Source organism: Vombatus ursinus, unplaced genomic scaffold (assembly GCF_900497805.2).
Source record: "Vombatus ursinus unplaced genomic scaffold, bare-nosed wombat genome assembly UNPS02014841.1, whole genome shotgun sequence".
NCBI lineage: Eukaryota > Metazoa > Chordata > Mammalia > Diprotodontia > Vombatidae > Vombatus > Vombatus ursinus.
Window position 1 is genome coordinate 22246497 of NW_020954619.1, and position 22660 is coordinate 22269156.

The 22660-nt window shown below is 38.3% G+C and overlaps 1 protein-coding gene across 1 annotated transcript; it reads left to right on the forward strand.

Annotated features, from left to right (window-relative positions):
• Nucleotides 1-267: 267 nt before the first annotated feature.
• Nucleotides 268-15918, forward strand: NEIL2 (nei like DNA glycosylase 2). Its single transcript, XM_027840406.1, has 5 exons — nucleotides 268-425; nucleotides 4592-4731; nucleotides 11461-11831; nucleotides 13708-13901; nucleotides 14754-15918. Exons 2-5 carry the CDS (start codon nucleotides 4594-4596, stop codon nucleotides 15071-15073), a joined length of 1023 nt encoding a protein of 340 aa, XP_027696207.1. The 5' UTR covers nucleotides 268-425; nucleotides 4592-4593; the 3' UTR covers nucleotides 15074-15918.
• Nucleotides 15919-22660: the final 6742 nt, after the last annotated feature.

The following is a 22660-nucleotide window of genomic DNA, read 5'->3' on the forward strand; positions in this document are numbered from 1 at the left end:
AAACGAGCCGGGGTGGGACCTTTCCACTTTTTGTTGTTTCCACCTGTGCTTGAACTCCCCCCTCCCCCCATCTCCGTGCCAGGGTCGGGAACCTCGGGTTAGTTAGTTCGGCTCATCGGTTCTTGCCACGCACCCTCCTCGTTCCCTCCCCCAAGGCACTTTCCCCGCTCCCGTTAGCCGAGGGTGGGAACTGCGTGCTCCGGGCAGATCCTTAGAGGGGGTTCCCGCTTCCTGGGGATGGGGGTTGAGGGGTCGCGGGCGGGCTGAGCCTGGGGCTGAGCCGCCTCCTCCCGGAGGAGGCCCCGTGAGCGCCCCTTCTTCGTTTCTAGCAGCTTCTTAGGTCCAGTTCCATCCGAGTTTTGCAAGTTCTGGGACCCTGGACCCTCCAGCGACCTCTCCGGGATCTCGAGTGGACTTCTGTAAGGGTCAGTAGAGCCCCCCCCACCCCATCTAGTTCATTAATAGGCCTACCTCCGTAGGGTGCCATTCTCTGGTAGTTTGCTGTGTGTAGGTCGTTTGCATGTTGTCTTAGCCATTCTATTGTAAGCTCTTTGAGGGCAGGAACTGTCTTTGGGCTTTTTATGTCACTTAGCGCCTAGCACAATATATGGCAAATAGAAGGCCATTGAATTGAACTACTGAAATAGGGATAATTCGGGGAGACATATGATCAGAGGCCTAGAGTTCCAGGCCAAGTTGTACGACCATGTTGTGGGCATCGGTTTCCTGTTCAGCTTTGGCAGCACAGCCTGGGGACAGTAGATGGTACTCTTGGAGCCAAGAAGGCTCCAAGGCTGAGAATGTACTGGTAACCCGGGCCTATAGTATACATCACATACTCTAATGTTTTTCCCTGAGTGGGCCTGGGAATAGCCTTGGTTATCCAGAGTACGTTCTTACACAGGGGTTTTTATGGACAAGGAGAGAAGGCAGTAATGTCTTCACTTCTTGTGATGTGACTTCCCTGAAGTTTTTCATCTGCTCAATAACATTTTTAACTGTCCATTCTTCTCATTATAAAATTTGTCACCTTAGCATGAGAATCGGGGAGCACATATATTCCTGAGCCTTTGTTGTTTTCTGTGTAAAATAAAATATATAATTGCTTAAAGTTCATTCTAGTTCCCAGCATTCTTTGATCCTGTGATCTTTCCCCAGTCTCCTTTGCAGGATCCCCTTCCAGATCTCTTAACCGTAGGTGTCCCTTAGGTTTCTGTTCTGGACCCTCTTTACTTCACCTTCTATATTCACTTTGTGATCTCATCAGTTCCCTTGAATTTAATTACCATCTCCATACTGATGATTCTCATCTACCTATCCTGCCTCAAACTCTGTGCCTCCAGTCTTGCATCTCCAAATGCCTTTCATCTCGAATTGGATGTTCAGAAGACATCTAAAACTTGGTATGTTCAAAACAGAACTCGTATTCCCCCCCTAAAACTTCTCCCCACCTCTACCTCCCCTTCCGCATTACTGTTGAGGGCAAATGATCTTTCTAGTCACTCAGAGACATGAAATTGACTTCTCACTCTCTCTTATTCTCTCCTTCCCCCTCCCCCCATCCAATCTGTTGCCAAGTCTTGTCGATTTCATCTTTGCCAATATCTCTCCAGCATGCCCCCTTCTGTGTGACATTGCCACCATTCTAGTGAAGATCTGGATCACTTGATTCCTGGACTGTTGTAATAGACTGCTGGTGGTTCTGCCAGCTGCAACTAAAAAATGCTGTTTGGCGTTCAAAGCCCATCATAACCTGTCATCGTGCCCCTTTCCTCTTCCCCCTTTTCAGTCCTCTTTCACATACTCTTTGATCCAGTGGCATTGGCATCCTGGCTCTTCCATGAACAAGACACCCCATCTCTTGGCTCCAGGCATTTTTCTTATCTGTCCTTCTCGGCTCTAATTACCGACCTCTCTGGCTTCCTCTAAGAGCCAGCTAAAACCCCACTTTCTACAGGAAGCCTTTCTTAAATCCTCATAATTCTGGTGCCTTCCCTCTGTTAAATTTTAACAATTTATCCTGTATATAGTTTGTATATATTTGGTTGCTTGTTGTTTCCCCCATTAGATTGTAAGCTCTTTGAGAGCAGGGGACTGTGTTTTGCCTCTTTTTGTATGCTTGGAGCTTAGTACAGTGCCTGGCACATGATAGGTGCGTAATAAATGTTGATTGATTGAAATCCAACAACCATATTGACTGGGTCCAGTATGAATTCATATTATCCAATCTCAAAAGGGTTCTTTATAGCTGTATAGCAAGGTTTTTATTCTTCCTTGATTTTTACCCCACTCATCTTACCTACTGTTCCAAACCATTTCTCTTCTCAAGCCTTCAGTGTTCTGTCCATGATTCTAACAGATGTTCTTGATTCCTACTCTAAAAATAGTAAAATAGAGGTCCTTTGCTATGAACTCCCTTTTCTTTCCTATTTCTTAAAAATCTCTCTACTTCTCCACTGTCTCTTTATCCTTATCCCTAAGGACAAAATGGTTCTTTTGCATTGGTCCCAATTTCCTTAAACCTTTGAATACTATCCCTGGGCACAGGTCTCCTCAGCCCCACCTTGATCTGTGAATCAGAACTGGATAGTGGGTGACAGAGTTGCCAATTAAAACTCATTCCCAAACCTTGCATGAAATTATGTGCCACATTATGAGCCCTGGATCTCATTTTGGTAGAGTGCATAGCCACAGTCTTCTTTCAGTTGCTTCCTTGCTAGAACTTGTCCCCAGTGTCTACAGACCTCTCTGTCTATCTCCCTTTGTTGACTTGGGCTGGAAAATGACCCACTGTGACTTTTTCTTGGATTTCCTAATATGGATTCTGTCTAGTGCATTTTCTAGCTCTATTTGGAGGATGTTGGGGGAGAGAAGGGGACAAGGGGTTGGTGAGCAGTTCCTATGCTAATCTGCCATCTTGGCTCCATTTTTGCCAATTAATTTTTAATCTCTCAGTGGCCTGTTGAAAAAAATGGTTTTGTTTTTGCATTATGGCCAGTAAAGGATGTGTTTTAATATTTCTCCATTTGTTTATAAGGTTGTTATGCCTTAATGGTAAGTTTTTGTAAAGTTGCCATGTATACCTTAGAATATATATATATATATTCCTTTCTGTTCTCATTTAGTAATTTTGAGAGATCTGTCTTGGTTAACTTTTCCAAAATTTTATTGAGATCCTTTTTTCTTTTTTAATTAGATTAATTTAGCTCTTATAGGGGTGCATGGAGCCCCCACTATTATAGTTTTGCTGTCATTATCATTGTAACTTTTAGCTTTCCATTTTAATACTTAGATGCCATGCCTTTTGGTGAATATATGCTAACTATTAAAGTGAATTCATTGTCTATAGTATCTTTCCTTTAAAAATTTTTTTTTACTGATTTTCTTCATCTCTACCTCTTGATTATTTCCCTCAATATTCTCAGACTTTTATTTTTTAAAATGAATTACACTATTATGTTGAGCTCTGTAATGTATTCTTTTGATAATTTAATTGATATAGCATGAAAACTGAATAACTTTGGTACTATTATAATTTTTATTATATTAGCATGACCTAGTATAAGCCTTGAATATTTCTCCAGGTATTTAACTTTGTAGTTGAATCTATACAAGTACTTTGTGTTCTTTGGGAGATTTATCCCCAAATAATTTATTCATTTTATAGTTATTTGGAATGGAATTTTCCTTTCTATTATTGGCTCTTAAATTTAATCATTATGTGAACTACTGTTGATTTTTGAATGTTTGTTTTGTAGCCTCCAACTTTGCTGAAGCTATTATTTCATTTAGTATCTTTGCTGATTTCCTAAGATTTTTCCAATTAAACCATCATGTCGTCAGCAAACAGGGATAGTTTTATATCCTCTTTACCTAGCTTTATGCCATTAATTTTTTTTTTTTTTTTAAAGATAATTGCTGGAGAAAGTTGGGCCCCTCTTGCCTTTCCTGCAGCTTTCTTATCTGGAAATCCTGTAGCTAATGTTTATTGACCTAAATAGTAGTGGGGATATTAGATAGGTCATCTTTATCTGATGTTTCCCATCGTGTACATTATTCTTTAGCCCACCTTGGTTATTCTCTTGCCAATGAATGCATTTTGCACTTTGCAATTTGCTTACCTTATGCTTGGAATGTTGTTCCTAATCCTTCAGCCTTAAAACTTCCACCCAACCTGAATAACCTAATTCAAATGCTATTTCATTGATTAAAGCCTTCCTTGATCTACCTATTTTGTATCATCCCTTTCTGATCTCGTGTGGTGCTTTGGCTTTTAGCTCTTTAATGCTCTTAGGTTATTATGTTTTATGTATTTTTATTTTACCCCCTTAGTAGACTGTAAGCTCTGTGAGAGCAGAGAGTGTCATTACCTTTGATCTTACTGGGCCCTTTACCCTATACATTAATTAGAATCTTGAGATATGTTGGATCCATTAAATGCATTGTAGAAGAAAGCACTAAACTAGCAAGAAGCTCTGCCACCAGTGGGAACTTGGGCCTCTGGTTTGACCATCTTAGGTGTTCTCTAAAGCTCTATAATAGAGATTTGACTTACTGACTAGTGATCTCTGCTTTTCTTTTCTGCTGACAGGGATGCCAGAAGGTCCATCTCTGAGGAAGTTCCACCAGCTGGTGGCTCCATTTGTGGGGCAGTTGGTGGTCACCGTAGGGGGTAATAGTAAGAAGATAAACCCAAACATGCTAGAGATGCTGCGGCTCCAGGACTCACAGGTAGGTAGGTTTATAGGACAAATGTTTGATATCATTCTGACCCCTCATGCTGTCAGCCTCATTGATACAAGTACCTGTCTGCCAGGCTGTTTCAACAAGTAAGTGCTCATTATTTGTTTGGCATTTTGCAAGGGGTACAGAAACAAAATGAAACACAGACCTTGATCTTATATTCTATTATAGAATTTATAGAGTGTGATCTTCCTATTCTCCTGCTCTCCCTCTATTTGGGAAAAGATAGCTGTAAAAGTATTTCATACAGTATTATTTCTTTTAAACCTAGATTTTTCTTGCCAATTCATTTGGCTACCTTCTTCCCATTTATAACTCAGGCCCACCAGGATGTCATGGTGGAAGTAATTGATACACATATCATGTCTTCTTGACTTCTGCAGCATTTGACACTGATGACCACTATCTTTTCTTGAGTTTTCTTGTTGAGATTCTCTCTTGCTTCTCTTACTTATCTTTATCTCATTCCCTAGTTTCTTTTAGGACACACCTCGGGTGGCACCTCCTATATAAGGCCTTTCTTAATTTCTCCTACCCCCAACTGATAAAGCCTTCCCATCCCCCCATCACCTTTTATGACTTTCTATATGTGCATGTTCCTTTCCTTAGATAAACTGCAAGTATCTTGACGGCAGGGAGTGTTTTCACACTTCTCTTGGTATGCTCAGTGCCTGACCCATAGGCACTTAACATAATGCTGGCTCGTTTTTAAAATGTGTTGTATATACCTTAGGATTTGGTTTACTTTCTCCACATGGGAAGGATCAAAGTGCCATGTCTCCTTGGAATTTCTGGGGTTCCTTCAGCATGAATTGTGTGTATGTACATGCCTGCTACCCTTAGAAAACAGAGGAGCATTCCTCTAACCCTTTTACCTCCTTGAGGCCAGAGGCTAATTTGTACTTTGTGCATACATAGGTAGCAACTGTATATGTTATATGGGTCACTGCAAAACTCTCCTTGCCTTTCATACTTGCTCGAAGGCACATTCTCAGTCTTTTTTTTTTCCCTCTCTCTTAAAAGTTCTCTTAGCTAATCCTTTTGCCTAATTGCTGTGTTGATATGTTTCCCATCATTGTGCTGAGTTAAGTTCTCATTATCTGAAATTTTCTGATGTACTTTTATTTTCGGTAGGCTTTTATCCTTTTATTAAAATAGAGAGGGAAATCTTCATGTTTACTTTTAATTGGCAGGCTATGCATTCTTTTTAAATTAGTAGTTTCTTTTTCCCCCCAATTATATATAAAGACAATTTTTAGTATTCATTTTTACAAAATTTTGAGTTCCAAATTTTTCTCCTTCCCCTTCTCTCCCCACCTTCTTCCTAAAACTAAGCAATTTGATATAGGTTATATATGTGCAATCATGTAAAATATTACCGTATTAGTCATAGCTGTGAAAGAAGAAATAGACCAAAAGGAAAAGACAATGAAAAAATATAAAGTGAAAATAGTATGCTTTGATATCTGCATTCAGAGTTCATCAGTTCTTTCTCTGGATGTTGATAACATTTTTCATGATGAGTCCTTTGATATTGTCTTGGATCATTGCATTGCTGAGAAGAGCTAAGTTTGGGGCAACTAGGTGGGGCAGTGGATAGAGTTGCAGCCTTGGAGTTAGGAAGACCTCAGACACATAACACTCACTAGCTCTCTGTGTGTGTGTGTGTGTGTGTGACCCTGGGCAAGTCACTTAACCCCAACTGCCTCACAAAAAAAAAAAAGAAGAGTCAAGTCATTCATAGTTGATTATCATACAGTGTTGCTATTAACTGTGTACAATGTTCTCCTGATTTTGTTCATTTCACTTTGCATCAATTCATGCGAATCTTTCCAGGTTTTTCTGAAATCTATTCTTGTTGTACCCTAATAAAAACAGAAGCTGACCACAAGAAATTCATTTACATAACTTTGCCCACTTTATACTCTTGCCACTTGTCTCTAGCTATTTTGTTGTATTTACCTGATCCTTTGACCCTGAAAATTTTAGGAATAATTGGATTATTGTCAGTTGGGAAATGTTATCAAGTAATAAGACTTTGCATGACAAAGGTTTGGAGAAGGAAGGTCATGCCAGGGGTAACTGAAGAAACTGAGGTGGGAATAGGTTGACTTGAATGTGGGGTTATAGTGAAGACATTAATCTGAATTCTCTTAATAAGCATTTGTTGATTGTCCATGGTGTTAGGCTTGGCCAAGGCAAATACAAATGAAATGGAGAGTTACTGAAATAGGAATTTAAAGGTAGATTTGACAGTAAATAGAACATTCACAAATACATTGATAAAGCAGGCTATCAACTGCTGATTGATACTTTACTAGGAGCTGAGGAGACTCAAAGAAATGATAGTTGGGTTAATCTGCAAAAAATATCTGGATTGAGGAATTATTTTAATTATAAAATTTAAATAAATTAAAATTAAATTTAAACAATTTTAATTTAATAACAATTTTAATAACAATGCCTTATATAGAATTATATATTATATATAATCTATGTAATATTATATTTTATATTATACAATAATAAGTTTAATTTAAACAAATCCTATTCAACTCATATTTCAACTTTTTAAAGTTTTTAAAAGATTTATATGAATCTATAAGTTACAGCTGTTACAGCTTAGCAGTTGTTTCCTCTGTTTCTTTGTCCATTCAATCTTGTTTGTATTTTTTTTTCCTTTTTATATAGTTATGGTTTATGTATAGATTGATTTTTTTCTGGCTTTTCTTGATAATTGTATTATGTCATTTTAAGTTTACTTATATTTTATCCTCATAACAACCTGTGAAGTAAGTGCTATTAATATCCCCATTTTGCAGATGAGTAAACTGAGGCTGAGATAAGTCTTGCTTGGGGTTATTCAGCTACAAAGTGTTTGAGGCAGGATTTGAATTTAGGTCTTGACTCCAAGTTCATTGCTTTATCCACTGTGCTACCTAGCTGCCTCAATAAAGACTTATTTCACATAAGTCTTTGCATAATAGTATTCATAGGATCATATGTTATAACTGAGAAGGATCTTAGAGCTTTCCCAGGCCAACTCCTTTATTTTACAGATGAGAAAACTGAGTCTGCAGAGGTAAAGAAGCATACTCAAGGTTACCGAGGACAAAATAAATTTCTATTTATCATAATTCTTTCTATTCTTAATTAAATTGTGATATTACATTATATTGATTTACATTACCAGTTTGTTCAGCTTTTCCATGTTTGTTGGGCATTTAAGTGGTTTTTCACCTTTTTCCATGACAAAGAAGAAATGAATGGTGGGAATAAGCAGACCACAGTGTGGTACCAGTAATAACTTGGATGCCAGAAGTGGTGTAAAACTTAAAATTAGGCTCATAAAGGTTCATACCCTTAATGAATGAGGGGAGTGCCATGGTCAGATCTCTAGAGACAAAGCAGCCTAAACTCGCACTGGAAAACGGGAACACATGAGCCACAGCAGATTGAAAGGGAAAGACGGGGAAGCAAGGAACCTAGGGTCCTTCAGAAGGCCTACTGCAAGCAAAACCCAAAATATATGTTTGGGGCCTATTTGACCCAGTAATGGAAGAAAGAGAGCAATATTTATAACTGCACTCTGTAGTAGCAAAAAAAGAAAAGGAAAACCATTGATTAGAGGGCAGCTGAACATACTGTGATATGTGGATGTTATTCTAAGAGAAATTTATAAATACAAAATAGTCAAAGAAATAAGGAGAGGCTTAGATGAACTGATAAAGAGTGAAATAAGCAGAACTTCTATTCCAAAACTCCTCAGGATCATCTCTTCTTATTCTGTTTTGTGATAATGAGGGAATCCTTGTCTTTTGGAATCATTGTTTTCTCTTTGGCCCATTCTAGTTTTCAAAAAGTCGCCCAGTTCATGGATAAAGTTTATCTTCTTCTTTTCTAAGGCATTCTCCTTTCCATTCTTTCTTAGCTTTTATTTCATTTAACATTATATTTGAATTTTTTGCTTCATTTCTTTCAGATACTTTTACAGACCTTATATTCAAGTCATTCTTTTCTCTGAAGCTGTACTTGGACTTTTTGTGGCATTATTCTCTTCTGGGTTTACTACTTGGGCTACTCTCAATATTTAGTTGTCCTTCTATTTATTCACTCATATCTTCAGCCTTAGTTTCTATACTGGAGCCGTGTGACTGGGTCAGACTCTGCTACCTCCCATACTCTTGGATGGTGAAGGCAGGTCTTGCTGGCTTTTGGATGTGGTGGTGGCTAAGACTAAGCCCCACCCTCTGTAGGAATTCTGGGTTTTGGCTCAGTGTCCTAGTGGATCCAGTTAGGTTTTCACCTTTGCCCCTTCTCAGTCTCCTGCTTTTATAGTTCCAAATGTGGAGCTGGCTCTATGCCTTGCCTATGATATGAGCCTGATAGGCCCCAAACAGATATTTTGGGTTTTGCTTGTAGTAGGTCTCCTGAAAGACCCCAGGTTCCTTGCTTCCCTGTCTTTTCCCTTTCACCTGCTGTGGCTCAAGTGTTCCCCTGTTTTCCAGTGTGAGTTTTGGGTGCTTTGTCTCTAGATAGAGATCTGACCATGACACTTCTCTCATTCATTATATTTCATTGTCTCTTTATTGCCTCTAGAATATAAACTGACTTTTAAAGGCCTTTATAATTTTACTCAAACCTCTTTCCATCCATATGATATATTATTCCTCTTCTCCTACTCTGTATCCAAGCCAAACTGGTCCTCTTCCTATTAGTCAAATACAGCACTACATCTCCCATTTCTGAGCCTTTGTGCTGGCTGTCCCCTCTGCCTGGAATGCCTTCCTCACTTCTAAATTATAGAATCCTTCCCTTCCTTCAGGATAAATCTGTAGTGCCACCTTTTACATGAAACCTGTCCTGATTATAATACCCTTCCTCCTTGATGAACTTGCCTGACCCCTCCCCTATCCCTACTCTCCAATAAGTTCCTTGAGAACAGGGACTTTTAATTTTTGTCTTTTATCCTCAACACCTGAGACAGTGCTTGACATACAGCAGTCACTTAATAAATGCTTGCTGTTTGAATGGACATGGGACAGCTAACTTAATTATGATCAGTTTTGGTGCTAGAGAATAGGTGATGAAACATAGCTTTCTCATATTGGTAGAGGGGTGGGAAACTGTTTTAAGTGTGGAATGTTGCATTTGCTGCATTGCTTGGTTTACTTATCTTTGCATGGTAAAGATTCAATGGTGTTATGGTTTTATTGGAGAAATTATCATGGAGTTTAAAAAACTCTAAAAGCATAAAATTTAAGTAGTAATGTGAAAGACATTGTTAAACTTGTATAAATCAGAAGGGAGTTGGAGTTGGGCTGGCCATGTCTATAAAACAGTACTGTTAGATTTGATAACCTCTTAGATCCCTATCAGCTCTGAGATTAACCATAAAATAGTCTTTAATTGCATTATTAAATCCTCAATGGAGAAATTATGGAAAGATTTAGACAGAAAAGAGCACATCGAAAGAGAATCTGGCTGGCTTGCCAGTTGTAGCTATGGAAGAGGTACCTACACCAGTGAAATACTAGATATGATAAAGGAAACAATGCTGCTAGAAAGACTTTGAACAGGTAGCTTTTGTATTCTTTTCTGGTAACATCCCCATAACAGGATTTTTGGCTTAGAATGACCATTTTCCATATAGTTCTTGCCACATACTACCAGACTGCTAGAATCCTTTTGGAGAAAAATTTGCCAAATATTAATGCATGAGAACTGTATTTCTACAACCCCATCCATGTAGTTTTATTGTTAGGTGGGGGAGGGCTGTGTGGGTAATATGAAGTCTCACTGATGAGGTGAACTTTAAGGTTTTGAATAAGATGTAGAGAATGGCACATATAATGGTGTGCTGATAGGAAATTTCAATTCAACAGATACTTTTCAAGTTCAAACTGGTATCTCTTTAGTGCAGTGCCTGGAACATAGTAAGTGTCATCTCTTGTAACAAAAACTAAATGGAGGGGAGAACTGTTAGCAAAACTTAAAATATATGCTATGTTCTCAGCTCCTCCCTTCCCAAGTGGCCCCTCTTTATTCCTCTCCTTATGTTCTTTCTGAAGTGTTTTTCTAGCCACAACTACCCATTTTTACCCCTTTATTCCAAATGGGGTTCTCTTTTCAGTCCTACATACTTAACTCTCAAACTTGTCCACCCATTCCAACCTTGGAGAAGGTGTTGCCAACTTTGCTCTTCTTTGGTGACTCATGCACTGTGGCCTTATGTTAATTCTGTTAATAATACATATAGATCATTCCAGCTAAAAATAGATTTCATATGTCTTTTAATTGGTCCCCTTCCCTATAAGCAAAACTGATCTATGATTTAAATCATGTAGGTCTCTTAACAGATATGTAAATGGCCCACAATTCTTTAAGCCACAAAGTCTTAAAATCCTTAAATGTATCCTGATGGATGATTTCTGTTTTCCTACATCTTGTGGCATCCTCTGTCCCATACTCTTGCTCTAAATTCCTGTAGCACATACTACCTTTTCTGCTTATTTGGGAGCTAATCAAATACTGCCTTCTGTTATTGCAATGAAATATTATTCATTTCTTGCATTGTTAAAACATATGGATGGCTATGGCAGGTTCCTAGGCTCAGAATGAGCCATAGCTATCCATATGTTCTATGTTTCCAGACACATCTCCTCTAGAGTGTTGCAAGTTATGGCTAGTGAATTTCAACCCTGTTCTTCCTCCTAGGTCCATGGAAAGAATTTATATCTTAACTTTGGCCTAGCTGAAAACCTGGGACTTCCTGACAGTTTCCTATTGCCAAAGCATCTCCAGAAGGAAGTGAACCTTCCAGAAGAGACTAGTGATCATAAACTTGAATCTACCTCAGGGCTAGATGGACAAGAAGTTCCTGGCTCATCTTCATCCATTAAAGCACTTGAGCTTGGGGAAGAAGAGAAGGACCCTATTAATAATACGCCTTGGTGGCTAAATACTTCTCAAAATTCTGGGCCTTGGCTTTGCTTCCATTTTGGTATGTTTGGTAGTGTTCGGGCAAGTGAATTCTCCAGAGCCACAAAAGCCAACAAGAGGGGAGACTGGAAAGACCCCTTACCCAGGTATTAGTTGGGTCAAGGTGTTCTCAAAACTAAGGGATTGAGATGTCTGAGTGTCTGGCTTTTGTCTGTCTGTAAGTATATATTTTATTTCCTTGCACAGAGGAGGCAGCATGTTTATATGGGCTAATCAGTGTACCAAGAATTCAAATCCAGGTGCTAACCTAAATTTGTTGTAAAGTTTTTGGAAAAGTCACTTTTTTAAAAAAAAATATTTTATTTTCCCTCAGTTACATGTAAAGACAATTGTAAATATTCATTTAAAAAGAGTTTGAGTTTCAGATTTTCTCCCCCATTCACCCAACAGGGTAAGCAATTTGATAATTTGATATCAGTTATACATGTTCAATCATGCAGGGCATATTACCATATTAGTCATGTTATGAAAGAAGACATAGACCCAAAGGGGAACCCTTCCCCCCAAAAAAATACCCAAAGTGAAACAGTAGTATGCTTTGATCTGCATTCATATGCCATCAGTTCTTTCTCTGGAGGTGGATAGCATTTTTCATCGTGAGTCCTCTGAAATTGTCTTGGATCATTGTATTGCTGAGAAGAGCTAAGTCATTCACAGTTAATCATCATACAATATTGTTGTTACTGGGTATAATGTTCTTCTGGTTCTGCTCACTTCACTCGGCATTAGTTCACGTAAGTCTTTCCAAGTTTTTTCTGAAATCGGCCTGTCCAACATTTCTTATAGCACAGTAATATTCCGTTACAACCACAATTTGTTTGGCCATTCCCCAATTGATGGGTATTCCCTCAATTTCCAATTCTTTGCCACTATTAAAAATTGCTGCCATAAATATTTTTGTACACATAGGTCCTTTCTCCTTTTTTAGGATCTTTGTGGGATATTGCTGGATCAAAGGGTATGCAGAGTTTGATAGCCCTTTGGGCATGGTTCCAAATTGTTCTCCAGAATGGTTGGATTATTTCACAACTCTGCCAACAATACATCAGTGTCTCAGTTTTCCCACATTCTTCCAACATTTATTATTTTCCTTTTCTGTCATATTAGCCAAACTGATAGGTGAAGTCACTGTTTCTTTTAAGAGCTGTGGGTTTTTTTTCCCTATTTGTAAAATGAAACAAAAATAATGTTTCTTTTTCAAATAATAATTAATAATGACTTTAATGTCTCAGTAAGAAATTGGTGGAAAAAAAAAGAAATTGGTGGAAAATGCAAGGGTTCTTATGAATACCTAGTGATATCTTCCCCTAACCTGCTCCATTCTTGTCATTAGCACTTTTTTTCTGGGCAGTTTGAAATGAGGTGCAATGATTCTTCATCCTCACATTGTCTTTAGGAGTGGAAGAAGAGAAATGTATCCTGGAAGTAGTTGAAGTTAGTGACAGAGCTGAATCTAGAATTTAGATCCTTGTTTGGTCTTATGGAAAGAGAGCTGGCTTAGCAGGGCAGATACCATAAAGTGGGGTTGTCTCAGGGAGTGATAGCAGGATCTCAGCTTTGAGAAAGTCCTAAGTGCTTCTGTGGCTAGCACTCCCAAAGCCACTGCATTCCTCTGCCTGTTTTAATTTTTAATCATTGTTTTGATTAACAGTTGTCAACAAACACGAACATTTCAGTATACAAAGAACAAAAAAGATTGCATATTAAACATCCTGTTTGTTACATATAGTTTTTAAGTAACAAAATCACCTTCTTTGTGTCCCCTTCTGAACTTTTTGTTTTCTTCTGTGTGTTTTTATTGTGTAAATGATTATATTTTTTCTGCCCATGGTTTGTTTCATTCTTGTATCCCTTTCTCAGATTCTTTTGTATGTAGTAAGTGCTCAATAAATGCTGTTTTGAGCTCAGCTCTGTTGATGATCTGCCTTCTATTGTGCTGATAAATTCTCTCTTGTCTTCTAGGTTGGTTCTGCACTTTGCAAAGGGCTTCCTGGCATTTTATAATTGTCGGATTTACTGGTGTTTGGGACCCATGGTCAAACCAACTTCAGATATCCTCTCTGAGGAGTTTGATCGAAGGCAAGCCTTGGAAGCTTTGAAGCAGGCTAACCCTGTCTGCTATACTCTTCTGGACCAAAGATACTTTGCAGGCCTGGGTATGGATGGCCAGAAGGGATTCATATGTTTTAAAGTGTTTAACTTTTTTTTTATGCCATGTCCCCTTTTGGCAGTTTGGTGAAACCTATGGGTCCATTCTCAGTAATATTTTTAATGTATAAAATAGAGTTACAAAGGAAACATGCTGTAGAACACAGTGTAATAAATCATTGCAGAAGAGGAAAAGGGTCTCATGGGAATGAAGGGAGGAAGAGTGCTCTGGGACCACAGTGTGATTTGCCATACTCTGGGGGCATGTGCTCAGAGCTGATAATTATGTTGCTAATGGGATGAGACTTGCCTAGTTGCAGCCACAGCCAATGTGGTTTTTTTTATTTTATTCTTATTTTGTTTTGGGACTGTCTATCCCATCATGAGATCCCTGAATAAATAAACTTCCTCTAACTCTGCAGCTTACATCTTGGAGAGGTGCCTAGGGGCACTGAGAGGTTAAGAGATCTGCCTAGTGACCAGTGGACTATATCAGAGACAGGAGTGGGATTCAGGTGGATTTTAAGGTTGGCCCTCTCTATTAGGTCACATTACCTCTCTCTGTATTATAATCTCCTATGGCCAGTTCCCTACTAACTAGCCCTTACGTTTTAAAAATTGCTTAGCTGATCTCTCCTTCCTTCCATGAGTTCAAAGCATCAGTGCTCTAGTTTTAAGGCAAGGGCCTTCCTCAGGAGAGGGGTTTCTGCTGATCACTCAAAGCAGTTGTCATTGGGAATTGAGATGAATTGGCAAGTCCAATTACCCTTCTACTACTATAAATTGTAAATTTATTTGTATGCCTGTATTTATTTCTTCATATTTGTCCTTTTTTCTCCTTTCGTCTTCTTGGTTTCTAGGAAATATCATAAAGAATGAAGTTTTGTACTTGGCCAGAATCCATCCTCTCTCTTTAGGTTCTTGCTTAACTGCTTTGAACCTTGAGTCCTTGCTGGATCATGTTGTGAGTTTCAGTGCTGGTTGGCTTCAGAAAAAGTTGGAGGGGAAACCACAACACCATCTAATCTACCAGAAAGAGCATTGCCCTGCTGGACACCAGGTCATGAAGGATAGCTTTGAATCTCCAAATGGTTTTCAGAGACTCACCTGGTGGTGCCCCCATTGCCAACCCAAGGTGACACCGGAAGAGCCTAATGAAGTTCAGGTCACTCAGGAATAGCTTCTCTAATGTACTTTCTATACCTTTAAAGACATTCCCTTTTCCCCTTTTCTTTGGTGCTGTTTGATCTATATGTTAAATTGGGTGGGGCTTGCACAAAAGGGAACGGAAGAAAGTTCAGAAGGAAGTATAGACAACAAGAAGACAAGGTAAAATGTGGAATTACATAACTTTTTTTTTAAAGCAAATGGTATGAAATGTAGATTTACATTTTCATACAGTTCTCTTTTTGTGTCCTTTCTACATGGAAATACTTTTTTGGAATTTAAGTTCAGGATAAAAAGATAATGGGGTGGGGCTTATTCAAGAAGTTTCTAAGGTGTTTGGGTCTCAAGAGGCTTTTCTTAAGAGGCTCCCCTTTTTGAAATGTCAGTGATTAATAAAGAGTGTAGGCAGCTGGCTCCCAAAAAGCAATGCCTTTTGCCTATAGAAGTTTTGTTAAGAAAGAGATACCTAGCTAATTTTTCGTCTTTCATTTTCATCCTTAAAAGAGGAAAGGGGTATATTTTGGCCATAGTTAAAAGAAAAAATCTATGGTCAAAACTCTGCAATTAAAATACAGGCATTTGCAAAAATCATCTATGAATCTAAGGGATGCAATTGTGAGAGGTATTTTCTTTTTAAGCATTCTAGGTATAACTGAGAGGTAACGACGTGAAGCTGTTGGTTAGAGGAGCTCTGGAGTAGAAGATGGGGGTAACACCATAGGTAGAGAGATCTCATTCCTTTGTGGTTTTTTCCCCCTAGTTCATGTTATTTAAAAATTGAAACTTTAATATTTACAAAGCCCCTCGTCAAGATCTAGTGCCTATCTGATATTGATGCTGAAGCACAAAAATAAAACTTAACCCTTTGCCATTGACTTATCTTGTTTTTTTACCAGTAAAAATAGAAGGCAATGTTGTGTACAACTTGAATTCCAAAGTGACCTCTGTTCTAACTGTATTTTAACCTTGAATTCCTTATCCTGGAAGCCTTTTTCCTCATTTTAAAAACGAATTTAACACACATACTACCTTTTCAGTATTGTTGAACAAATGGGAGAAGGTGAACAATAACTAGAAACAGAATTTATAATTGGTTAACCAAGAGTATATTATAAAGATTCCCTGTTAGGGCTTGCATGGAGACCTCTAAGCCTGAGTTAACCTATCCTCTTAGTAAGTATGTAGGGCTTGGTCATATCAAGAAGAGAGTCTTTGGTTATTTAAACTATACCTCCATTTGAAGGAGAGGGACTGAAACAAGTCAGCTATTCTCATGAAAAAATCTGATTGAGAAAAAGGTCAACTACTGCGAAAATCTCTGAATTTCCTGTATTACTAATCTGATTGTTATTGATGAGTAATGTAAAGACTTCTTGTTGTTCAGTTCTTGCTAAGGACATACTTGCCTTTTGGAGGTCAAACCTAGTCTGAGCTGCCTGGTACTGCCCTTGACAGGGGTGCCAGAGAATACTATCTTTTCTGACCTTCTTAAAAATTAGGGTTATAAACACCTAAATAATCTAGATTTCCTTAGCTCAAGCATCCAGTCATTCATCAAAACCCTTTTTGAATCTTGTGTGAACCCTAGTTCAGGCCCTCTTCTCACCTGGACTTATTGCAATAGCTTTTTAACTGATTTCTCTGCCTCAAATTTCCACTCACAGCAATCCATCTTCCATTCAGTTGCCAAAGTGATTTTTTTCTGAATTGTGAGTCTGACCTTGTCACTTCTTTCTCACTGAGCTCCAAGAACTCCCTTTTACTATCAGGATCAAACATAAAGTCTTCTGTTTAGCATTCAAAGCAATTCATAACGCAACCCCTTTCTAGAAACCATTCCAGGCTTCTTAGATTTTACACCTTCCACAAACTCTGCAGTATAGTTGCACTGGCCTACTTGTTGTTCCTACATGTCACCCTCTATTGCTCATCTTTATGCCTTTGTACTTTTTGTCCCCCAGGCCTGGAATGTTCTGCCTCTTCATCTTGGCCTCTAAGGTTCCCTAACTTCCTTCAAGATTTGACTCAAATCCCACATTCAGCAGTTAGTCTTTCCTGGTACCCCGAGTTGCTAGTGTGTCTTCCCCTCTGAGATGACCTTCCATCCACTCTGTATATATCTTGTGTGTACCTTGTTATGTACATATCTTCCCTTATTACAATGAGTTTTTTGAGGGAAGAGACAGTTTTTGTTTCTCTTCATGTCCGATTGTCTGGTTCCTCCCAGAAACATTCATTCCTCTTCAGCCCGTTCTCTTGACTCTTGCTTTTCTCTACCATGCCCCCACCTTCTTTTCTTTCCTGCTCCTTATTTTTTTTTCTTTTTTAAAAATTTTTTTCTTTTAATTAATTTATTTTGATTTATCAACAATCATTTCCATAAGCTTTTGAGTTTTAAATTTTTCTCCCCCTTCCTCCTCACCTCCCTCCCCAAGAAGGTACACAATCTGATATAGGCTATACATATACATTCCTTTTAAACATTTTTCACATTAGTGATGTTGTAAGTAGGAATTAGAACCAATAGGAGGAACCACCAGAAAGAGGAAACAAAACACAACAGAAAGAAAAAAAATAGCAAATAATATGCTTTGATCTGCATTCAAACTCCATAGTTCTTTCTTTGGATGTGGATAGCATTTTCCATCATGAGGCCTTTGGAGATGTCTTAGATCCCTGCATTGCTGAGAAGGGTTAAGTTTATCAATATTAGTCATCACACGTTGCTGTTACTGTGTACAACGTTCTCCTGGTTCTGCTCACTTCACGCAGCATCAGACCATACAAAAGTCTTTCCAGGTTTTTCTGAAGTCAGCCTGTTCATCATTTCTTATAGCACGATAGTATTCCATGACATTCATATACCATAACCTGTTCAGCCATTCCCCAATTGATGGACATCCTCTCAATTTCCAATTCTTTGCCACAACAGAAAGAGCTGCTATAAATGTTTTTGTACATGTGGGTCCTTTTCCCATTTGTATGATCTCTCTGGGATATAGCCCTAGAAGTGCTATTGCTGGCTCAAAGGGTATGCACATTTTTGTAGCCCTTTGGGCATAGTTCCAAATTGCCCTCCAAAATGGTTGGATCCCCCTCCTTATTTTTCATTTTCCTTTTAAGTGTTGTCTTCCTTCATTACGATATAAGGAGCACTTATTTTTTACTTGTATTCTGACTCCCAGTAATTTGCACAGTTCCTGGCACAAGGTAGGCACTTAATGTTTTTTCACTGACTATGCCTACTTTGTTGGTTATTCAGTCAGCCTCTCTCTATTTACCATTCTTTTTAGACTATAACTTAGTGGCATGGGGCCAGTTTCCTGTTTTGTTCTTCACATTTCCAATGTGATAACTGTAGCTTAGAATGTGTGGGTGTGTATGTATATGTTATATGTTATATATACACATACATACACACATGCATAAATAGTAAAAGGATTGTATATATTTATCTCCCTTTATAAAGTATTTTCCTCACGGCAGCATTGTGAGGTAGTCATAGGATCCTTTACAGATGATAAATTGAGGTTAAGTGATTTTCTCAGCTAGTAAATGACTGAACTTTTCCAGTGTTTCTTCCACTAAACCCCACTGCCTCTTCACTAGGCACTAGTCCTCAATCATGAATTTATGATTAACCCAAGTCCTTCATGATATAGGTTAAAGCCCATTTCTTTTTGTTACCCTTCCTTTGTACAATATGCTTAAAACCCTTTAAGTTGGACTTCTGTGTATCTTTTTTGCAAGTCTAAAAGTACATTTTCTTTGGCCTTTCCATGAGACCTTACTTTCTTAACCCTTGAGGTAGTGATGTTGCTTTTCAATAAATATTCTCCAAATTTTCCCAAATGCATTTACTCAGTCAATAAATATTTGTTAAACCCTTAATGTGCTCCAGGCCTGTGCTAAGTGGAGCTACAAAGAAAGGCAAAAACAATGTCCTTAAGAGCCCACATTTTAGTGGGAAAATCAATCTGTAAAAATTTGAATTCAGGATATTTACAGCTGTGGACTCAAATGGACATAATATACTCCATTTTGATAAGTTCCAAAGAAATCACCTAATCCCTGAGTGTACCTAGGACCACCCCTGGCTTCCATTTTGAGGGAATTTGGGATATAAGACAGTATATTTGATCCATCAAACTTGTGAAAAAAGATTCTACCATCATTCCTTAAAACAATTGTTACCCCCTAACCCCTCAAATCCTTTAGGATTAGCCAATGAAATTGCCACCGCATCATTGTTGATCTTGTTAGGTGCCATGATAACCTTTTATCTCCATATGGATAATATGGGATGTGGCCCTTCCCAAATATCAGTCACACCTTTTGTTCTTTAAAAACTAATTCTTAACTGTAATTATCAGAAACATTTAAATATATTAAAGAATGAAAAAGCACTTATTAACTAAGTACTGGGGATACAAATAGAAAGGAGGCAAAAGGAGCACACATTCTAATGGGGAGACAACGTGTTTCATGCAACTTTACTTTTTTAGGCACACAATGAGGTAAGGTAACATGGGTCTATGCATTTTTCTGAACTTTGTATTTTTGGGGGCTGTGTTGCTAACAGTAATAGCATCAGCATCAGAATCAGGAAGGCTTAGGTTCAAGTATTCATCTCCACCCCTGCATACCTTGGCTTTGAGGCACTGGGCACATTACTGAATCCTTCAATGCTTAAGGCAACTCTGAGACTATAAATTGTCAACAAAGTTCTGATCTGCATTGATAGATCCTTCCTGAGAGTTCTCTATATCCGTGAAATCACAGGCCTTGTTCCAAAAAAAACCAAAAAACAAAACTCAACAAATTGACATACTTATCAGTGTTTATGTTCGCCAGAGTTTGCTTTCTTTACTGTGCATCAGTCCATATGTGTCCAAGTCTATTTCTATTTGTCATCATGGTACAGTAACATACCCCTGCATACTTCCTCCTTCACCCAACTATCATGAGAATCAAGTGAGATTTGAGGACTCAGAAAAGTACAACGTGTTTTGCAAATGTGAGATGGCATTGTTCCTTTACTTCGTTTAATAACAAAAACTGGAGGTGTCCTCATACCCTTTCTTGGAGAGAGTTCCTTATGATCTTATCATAGGTGACACTAGGTGTGGAGTTGAGAAGACCCGAGTTAAAATCTAGCCTCAGATACTTACTAGCTATGTGACCCTGGACAAGTCACTTAACTTTGTTTGCTTCAGTTTCCTCAGCTGTAAAATGTGAATGATAGTGCTTACCTTGCAGGGTTGTGAGGATCAAATAAGATCATATGACCTGTTATTCTGCCCTATCAAAAAGAAAATGCTTTTCCTTCAAATTATTCTCCAAAGTTTAAAAAAAAAAAGGGGGGGGGTGTGTGACCCAGTAGATAAAGGTCTGGCCCCAGAAGAAGTAAGACCTAGGATCAAGGATAGCCTGCCCATTACACAGACTGGCATTGTGATCCTTGGCAAGTTACTTAAATATTTCAGTGCCCTAGACAACCATCTCAAGGGAAGTGTAGGATAATAGAAACTGGATTTGGAGTCAAGTTTCAAAGATCTAGAGCTGAAATGGATCTCAAGAAGGCATCTAGGTTAACCCCATCTTTTTTTTGTATATGTAAAATTTTTCTTTTCCTTTTTTCTTTTTTCAACTACATGTAAACAAAAATTTTTAACTTTTTAAGTTTTGAGTTCCACATTCTCTCCCTTCCCTCTTTCCTCCTTGAGAAGGCAAGCAATTTGATATAGGTTATACATGTACAGTCATGGTAAAACGTTTCCATGTTAGCCATGAAGCAACGGAAGACACAGACAAATCCAAGAACATTAAAGTTTTTTAATTTTTTTTTTAATTTTTAACATGTGTTTTTAAAACTTTGAGTTAAAAATTTTCTCTCTTCCTCCCTCCCCATCCACCCTCATTGAAAAGGCAAGCATCTCAATACAGATTATAGATGTGTAGTCATGCAAAACCCTTCCATAGTAGTCCTGTTGTGAAAAACTAAGTATATTTCCCTTCATCCTATCCTACCCCCCATTTATTCTATTCTCTCTTTTGACCCTGTCCCTCCTCAGAAGTGTTTGCTTTTGATTATTCCCCCCCCCAATCTGCCCTTCCCTCATCAATCCCCTGCTCTCCTGTCCCCTTCCCCCCTTATTTTCCTGTAGGGTAAGACAGATTTCCATACCCCATTGTGTATGTTATTCCCTCCTTAAGCCAAATCCTATGAGAATAAGATTCACTCATTCCCTCTCACCTTTCCCTATTTCCCCTCCGCTGTAAAAGCCTTTTCTTATCTGTTTCATGTGAGATATTTTACCCCATTCTACTTCTCCCTTTCTCCTTCTCCCAGTATAATCCTCTCTCACCCCTTAATTTTATTTTCCTGATATCATCCCTTCATCTTCAACTCACCCTATGCCCTCTATCTATCTAGCTATACATACAATTTTTTCCCTCCCACTACCCTAATACTGACAAAGGTCTCATGAGTTACAAATATCATCTTTCCCTGCAGGAATGTAAACAGTTCAACCTTAATAAGTCTCTCATGACTTCTCTTTCCTGTTCACCTCTGCTATATTTTACTTAAGTCTTGTATTTGAAGGTCAAATTTTCTATTCAGCTCTGGTCTTTTCCACCGGAATGCTTGAAAGTTCCCTGTTTCACTGAATGACCATTTTTTACCCTGAAGGATTATACTCAGTTTTGCTGGGTAGGTGATTCTTAGTTGTAGTCCTATCTCCTTTGCCCTCCGGAATATCACACTCCATGCCCTCTGGATCCTTATTGTAGACGCTGCTAAATCTTGTTATCTTGATTGTGTTTCCACAATACTTGAATTGTTTCTTTCTGGCTGCCTGCAATATTTTCTCCTTGACCTGGGAATTCTGGAATTTGGCTACAACATTCCTAGGAGTTTTCCTTTGGGGATCTCTTTCAGGAAGTGATCAGTGGATTCTTTCCATTTATATTTTGCCCTGTGGATCTAAAATATCAGGGCAGTTTTCCTTGATAATTTCTTGAAAGATGATGTCTAGGCCCTTTTTTTGATCATGGCTTTCAGATAGTCCAATAATTTTTAAGTTCTGTCTCCTGGATCTATTTTCCAGGTTAGTTGTTTTTCCAATGAGATATTTCACATTTCTCTTCTATTTTTTCATTCCTTTGGATTAGTGTTACATTGCCTTGATTTCTCAAATTGTCACTAGCTTCCAATTTCTCCATTCTAATTTTTAAGGAAGTATTTTCTTCAGTAAGCTTTTGGATTTCCTTTTCCATTTGGCCAATTTTGCTTTTTAGGGCATTCTTCTCCTCATTGGCTTTTTGGGACCTCTTTTGCTGTTTGGGTTAGGCTATTTTTTAAGGTGTTATTTTCTTCAGTATTTTTTTGGGTCCCCTTTAACATCACTCTCAGTTTTTCCTCTACATTTCTTACTTGCTTCTCAAAATCCTTTTTGAGTTCTTCCATGGCCTGGGACCAATTCATATTTTTCTTGGAGGGTTTAGATGTAGGAGCTTTGACTTCGTTGTCTTCTTTTGGTTCTATGTTTTGATCTTCTTTGTCACCAAAGTAAGATAATATAGTCTGACTCTTTCT